Here is a 6,929-nt window from a genome sequence, read left to right on the forward strand (position 1 = left end):
TCTGTGTTCGGGCTTTAACCCGAGCTCGTAGCCCTCCCTCTGGACAGCATGCCAAATATGCTACTAATTGCTTAATCACATTATATGTTAGTGTGAACTCGTGAAATGCTCACCAGTCAGATATTTTGATATGAGGTTGTAGTTGATCCATGAAAGCAGCACTGTAGCCTTCTTTCTTCAAATCTATCAGCTGTTGCTTCATACATAACCTGAGGACAAAGTTTATGGGTGACAAAGGAGGCCTCGCTATTGTCCTTTTAGCTAAACTAAATAAAGGCATTTTAAAATACATTTATTTAGGTTTGACTTTTCAGCTGAAGAATAAGTAATTTCAAGCTTACCAGTAAGAGGTGACAAAGTATTTTGCGACTGTGAAATTTGGGATTTCTACAGAATTATCTCCTACTGTCCAGCAGTCACCACCATTCTGTACAATCTTCCATCCACTGAACTCTTCTAATCAGACCAGCAGAGGAGCACATTATATAAATGGAGCAAGTGACACTGGCATTGCATTTTCAGAAGGGAATAAGGTGGCAAACAAAGTGTTAAAATTAATTGTTTAAATATTAAGTGAATTTAGGGTCATTTCATCTCTAGCGTTCCAAAGAACGCTGCTGGACCATTACCTCTGTATTTTGGTATTGCAAAACCAATATATTTATTTTATGTGGTTTAACCACAGTGGCCATCATGGCCTACAACATTTGCACATTGTTGTTCTTTAGACTTATAATTTAAGGTCAAATGTAATGATCAATAGTGCTCAGGGTTCCACATTTAGGGTCAATTTACAACGGGAAGGATTTGAGTCTCAGTCCTAAATCTTTTTAGGGGGTCCTAGTTAAAGGGTTAGTTCACCCAAAAATGAAAATTAGCCCATAAATTACCCTCAAGTCATCCTAGGTGTATATTACTTTCTTCTTTCAGACGAATCCAGTCGGAGTTATATTAAAAATGGTCTTTGATCTTTCAAGCTATTTAATGGCACTCAGCGGGTGTTGCATGCATCAATCCAAAAGAAGTTAAATAAAAATGTAACTTCCTTAACTTCCGCCCATCCTTAATAAAAATGCCTCACACGGCTCCGGGGGGTGAACAAAGTCCTCCTGTAGCGAATCGATGCATTTTTGTAAGAAAAATAACCATATTTAAAACATAATAATCACTTTAATCTAGCTTGCACTCACTGTTGTACACTGGAAGCAGTTCCGGGGGAATGACGTATAAGTTTGGCGTTGCGCATGCGCGGCATGCGGAAGCGCAGGGGAGAGATCAAAACAAAACAACGGTCACTAATTAGAAGTACAAAACGAGGATTTGTAAAGAAGAATGTCGGAGGATTTCGATAGAAGCTAAGAGGAGACTGGTTTTCCTTTGTTAAAGTAAGGAAACTTTGCTTTCTTTGATCCTGTAAACAAACGTTGGTTTTCACGAGACTCACCGGCACATGCGCAACGCTGAACTCATACGTCATGCTCCCAGAACTGCTTCTGTGTACAACTGTTGGCGCAAGCTACATTAAAGTGATTTATGTTTTGAATATGGATATTTTTCTAACAAAAACGCATCGATTCGCTACAGAAGGCTTTTGTTCACCCCCCGGAGCCGTGTGAGACACTTTTTTATGGATGGGACACTTTTTTATTTCACTTCTTTTGGACTGATGCATGCAACACCCACTGAGTGCCATTAAACAGCTTGAAAGATCAAAGACAATTTTTAATATAAATCCGACTGGATTCATCTGAAAGAAGTCATATACACCTAGGATGACTTGAGGTTGAGTAATTTATGGACTAATTTTAATTTTTGGGTGAACTAACCCTTTAAGTATAGCATGCATGCAGACCATTTTTAGGGTTTTCTTTTTAATGGGGTTGAGAAAGTGTGAAAAAGTGAATTTTTTTTTAACATTTGGATGTTTGCCGAGGCCCCCTCGTGGTCTCTAGCCCCCTTCATGAAAACCACTGTTTTAGACCTCATTAACAAACAAAAGCTATGGTGTGTCAATCATAAACACAATTAATCTAAAATACTGTTAATTTGTATTATTATGCTTATACTACATTCATATCTAACAATACATGAATCCTGTAGGCTTTTCCCCAGATGTTTACTAGCTCTAGCTCTGTAACCAGCAGAATCACATACTCAAATTTTACAGCAGAATGCTATCGAGGACATGTATCTGTGAAAATTTCAGCTTGCTATCTGGTCCCCCACCAGAAATAATCAACTCTAAATTAAGGGGAATTTTTTAAAATGTGTTACTTCTTACACCTTTTCTTTCTATATGCACCTTATGTCAAGCCACCATTTTTTTACATTAAAATCCACAGTATGAAAACTGGATATTCTATAACTGCAAAACAAAGAGTCTGGAACACGTGAAGATGAAATGCTTGCGGAATATCAACACAAAATTCTACCACTGTGATTCCCAAAAGCATCGTAAGCCTATAGATAGTAAAAACTATTGCCACCAATGGCTTCAATGATCAACTTAGGTTGACAATGCTTCTGGGAAATGCAGTCCAGAATATGAAGAATACTGCTTTATTAAAAATATTTAATATTTTCTGTCCAGTGGCTCACCTTCTGCCTTGGGATTCTTGAGCAAGTTACGTCGTTTCTTAGTTAAGAAGTAAAACTGGCACCAGTTGTCTGGTGGTCTGGAAACATCTTGTGGCTGGATCCCCTCTCTCCGACAGCGCTCTCTCCAGTGTGCAGCACTGTCCACCAGCTCCTTCCACTCATGACACACCAGACGACAGACTCGCACCACCTGATGAGCAGGCAGATTCAGTAGGATCTCCTCAACCACAGCTAGAGGAACAGCTGAACGCAGACCTGAGCACTGACAGAGAAAGAAAGATTCAGTTCTAATCTTGTTGTAAAGTCCAGCTGTGGAACATGGTTGCTGGTTTTTAGCTGGTCATCAGCTATACCATGTTCCACCCTGACCTTTGTAACATGGCATGACCATCTGGTTTAATGCTGGTCCAAGATGATCTACCTGTCATATGGCAAGTCAGTCCATTTCGACTAGCATTTGATTTAATGCTTTAACAACTGGCTGTAACGGAAACCAAAGAGCTCAACAACTTACTGAGTCTGATCTGGGTTTAAAGTCACTCGAAGCAACATGAAAGTGTCCGCTCTCTGACTGGCCCATTTTTGTTTTTGATATTATATTTGCTTTCTAAGTCACTCTTGCGCGTCTGGACCTACGGGTGGAAACGTAGGTTATGTCTCATAGTCTGACGATGTTGCAGTAAAAAACTGAAACACAAATAACCTAGCTACCTTCGCATTAATTATATGACAAAGAACGTTCTTCTAACCAGTGATAACGACTCTTAATGCGGCAGCATTGAATGAACCTGGAATAGTCTAGCAGTGGAGCGCCGACGGCTCGCTTCTGACAGCTCAGATCTGTTATATGTACTTCTTTTCGGTTTAGATGTCGCATTAGTTACACACAGTAGCATTCTAGATTCCAAACTCGCTGAATCAGAATATAGTTAATCCTTATAATCACATGTTTAACGAGATCCCAAACCGAAAGTAAGCCTTCTGTTACAGGCGGTTTAACTGGTGACCAACTTCCTGGTTCAGGTCTCCGCTTCGGATGTGATGGAATTAACGACCGCAGCAGATTCGCCGATTCTGAAAGCACAAACTGACGGGATATTAAGCTGTCTAATAAACGCACAGTTGCTCATTACATGATTTTGGTACTCTTGTAAAGATTACAAATTATTGGTATGATCGTTGCGGCTTAAGTACGGAAAATAAACCAAAAGGTCTGTTTGGTACGTTTCGAACACGCGCTAAACGACGCTAGTAATGAGCCACTGAGCTACCGAACTACACTGATTCAGGTTCAGCCGCAGATTTCTAGATTAAAGACTTGTATAGATCACACTGTGCGGCTGGCTGAATCAAGGAAATGTGGCCGTGGTAACTTGTGACCTGTGTTTACCTATATTGAAAATGAGCCGTAGCAGAAAGCTGACTACATTTTATGGTTTATGATATTAAAGTACATTTCATGGACTCTCAGACCATGGTAAATTTGTGGCTGCTATGGTTTAACGTTAATTATAATATCGTTAAACTATATTTGCTATAGTAAAAACATGGTACATTTTCTTCAGAAACTCAGTAACGCTATTTCCAAGTTGTTTTGCCGTGAATACACTTTGGAAACATGCCACTTGATTATCTGATTGTAGAGAATGAAATGACCCTCTATCAGTGTGGTTGAATAGCTGAACGTGATTGCACTTGTCGAATACTAACATGAGCTATTCTATGTGGGTTCGAAGATGCTGAGATTTCTTTTGTTGTTGTTGCTTATTTGATTGTCTTATGCTGATTAACCGTGTGAACATTTACAGTCGGTTTAGCCTACATATCGACTGCGAATATATTCACAAGCAGAAAATAACATATTGTATCACTTATTAACATTTTATGTAAGAATTTTTTTTCCCCAATCCCCCCCAGGAGCCGAGAATATGCCATTGTTTTGGTGCAATTCCTGATTGAATCAAACCTTTCGTCAAGTCTGGCCCTAAAGGTTCTCTACACTCTCCTAATTTTTGACAACACTAACTTATTTGTTGACCCATGTCTTTCCAATGCCATGTCAAACAAAGATATTCGTTCAATTTTTAATAGATCTCAGATTTCCTTACCTGCTTTTTGGAATAACATATTTAGTGAAATATGTTTTGTATTTGTAATTGTTATCCTTTTACTGCATATAAAAATATATATAAAAAAGAAGTGTTATGAGAAATATAGCCTTTGGTATACTAACAATTATACACAAGACGTGTCTTCAACCTAAGTCTTATTGACCTATTTTGAGAAGATACATTTGTGACCCTGGACCACAAAACCAGTCTTAAGTCGCTGGGGTATATTTGTAGCAATAGCCAAAAAAAACAACAAACATTGTATGGGTCAAAACTATATATTTTTTAATGCCAAAAATCATCAGGATATTAAGTAAAGATCATGTTCCATGAAGATATTTTATAAATGTCCTACCCTATATCAAAACTTAATTTTTGATTCATAATATGTATTGCTAAGAGCTTCATTTGGACAACTTTAAAGGCGATTTTCTCAGTATTTCAAATTTTTTTGCACCCTCAGATTCCAGATTTTCAAATAGTTGTATCTCGGCCAAATATTGTCCTAACCATACATCAATGGAAAGCTGATTTATTCAGCTTTCAGATTATATATAAATCTCAATTTAAAAAAATTGACCCTTATGGCTGGTTTTGTGGTCCAGGGTCACATTTGATAAAGTGAATGATCTTTCTCACTCTCATTTTAAGATATAAAATATAATATGAACAAATATGAATGACTATGTGCTTTCCGAAAAATATTATTTCAACAAAATATTTTATTAAAAAATGTAGGTTTCTCACATCACATTTTTATATCGTTTAGAAATTAATTTAATAAGCACTGGTCAGAGTTGTTTGATTTGTTTGTAAAGTATAATTTGCTGAAGAAGTATTGCTCTTAATTTTCTTTATTCTTTTTTTAAATATTTTTATGTTTTTTTTCTGTACACATATCATATCTATGCATGTCAATAAAAACTGAATAAAATTAATTATTTTTTTGGAGTAAAGTCTGCAGAGGTGAGCTCTTATATAAAAAATATCTTCATGGAGACACCACGTTATCAGTTACTTCTGGCTGCAGAATGAAGGAAACACGTGACATGTACTTCTGTGAATATGGTATTTTTACTATGGCTTCATTGATTGGAAATGTTTGCAAAGGTCGCAAAAGCCCTTACAGCTTCAATCACTCCCTTTCCATTATACATTTCTTACATTCTTTTACAACTGTTACAAATGCAAAATTAATATATAGAGCAGATACATGAAAAGAAGATATAATAACTCATCTCATCAACTGCTTTCAACATGCAATCATATTGCAACACTTTAAAATGAACTGCACCTTGTGGTCATTTAGTTTTCAGCTATAATTTGTAATCGGTAGGGAACCTTGATTATTTGCTGCAGGTAATGTTATCTGTACTGGTGCAGCTTAAACAAAGACCTCAAGTGTACAATAATAGGTCTTTTTAAATACTTGTCTCTTTTAACCTTCAACAGTTATTTAGCTTTATTTTGAATTCTTTTTTTATTATTACTAAATGCTTAAAAGTTTCAAAGCTTCAGTGTTTAACATAGCATCACTTACATGCAGTATCGTGGTCTTAATTAGTCTAAAACGTAAAAAAAACATTATTTATACATTGTTCATATTCTTCATCTAAACGTTATCAAAACGTTCCAAGATAATTCTTAGAGTATTTTTTGTTAGCTTGCGTGAATACAGTCCACGTACACAAACAACTTTTCAAGATGGTAATAAAACCTGTCTGGTAACAGTAATGCACTTCTCCGTGATGTGTCATCATATCGCATTCGTCAGTGTTGTAGGAGGAGCCATGCCGTAGGCTAAACGCACTAGTGATGGGAAGTTCAGATCATTTTACAGACTCGGACCTTTGAGTCTCGTTCAGCAAAATTAACAAATCTTTTTTCGAGTAATTTCGTTCATTTCGTTCATTTTAGCAAAATACAATTACAACTTTTCGAGTCACTCGTTCATCACATGATAGCCCAATGCAGTCTGAGCCGGAAAGAGAATTGATTAGTTCAACTCGAGTTTTCGGGTTTTTCAAGTCACTTGTTCATCAAGTGACAGCCCCATACGCTTTAACCAATGCAGTCTGAGCCGGAAAGAGAATTGATTAGTTCAACTCTCGAGTCTTCTGGGTTTTCGAGTCGTTCGTTCATCACGTGACAGCCCCATAAACTTTAACCGATGCAGTCTGAGCCGGAAAGAGAATTGATTAGTTCAACTCTCGAGTCTTC

General features: G+C 37.0%; 1 protein-coding gene across 3 annotated transcripts in view; it reads right to left on the minus strand.

Moving 5' to 3' along the window:
- The window catches only part of LOC107559474 (F-box only protein 44-like), a 14,457-nt gene extending 10,919 nt beyond the window's left edge, over nt 1-3,538 (minus strand). For 2 of the 3 annotated variants that reach the window (XM_016243314.1, XM_016243311.1), the window contains exons 1-4: nt 3,113-3,538; nt 2,599-2,860; nt 342-456; nt 114-209 (exon numbers count right to left, since the gene is read on the minus strand). In XM_016243314.1, coding sequence (XP_016098800.1) covers nt 114-209; nt 342-456; nt 2,599-2,860; nt 3,113-3,178 — 539 coding nt within the window. In that variant the 5' untranslated portion in view covers nt 3,179-3,538. The remainder of the gene's footprint in view (nt 1-113; nt 210-341; nt 457-2,598; nt 2,861-3,112) is intronic. The other variant, XM_016243312.1, reaches the window with a different exon arrangement.
- Between the last annotated feature and the right edge of the window lie 3,391 nt (nt 3,539-6,929).

Source organism: Sinocyclocheilus grahami, unplaced genomic scaffold (genome assembly GCF_001515645.1).
Source record: "Sinocyclocheilus grahami isolate Dianchi unplaced genomic scaffold, SAMN03320097.WGS_v1.1 scaffold687.1, whole genome shotgun sequence".
Lineage (NCBI taxonomy): Eukaryota > Metazoa > Chordata > Actinopteri > Cypriniformes > Cyprinidae > Sinocyclocheilus > Sinocyclocheilus grahami.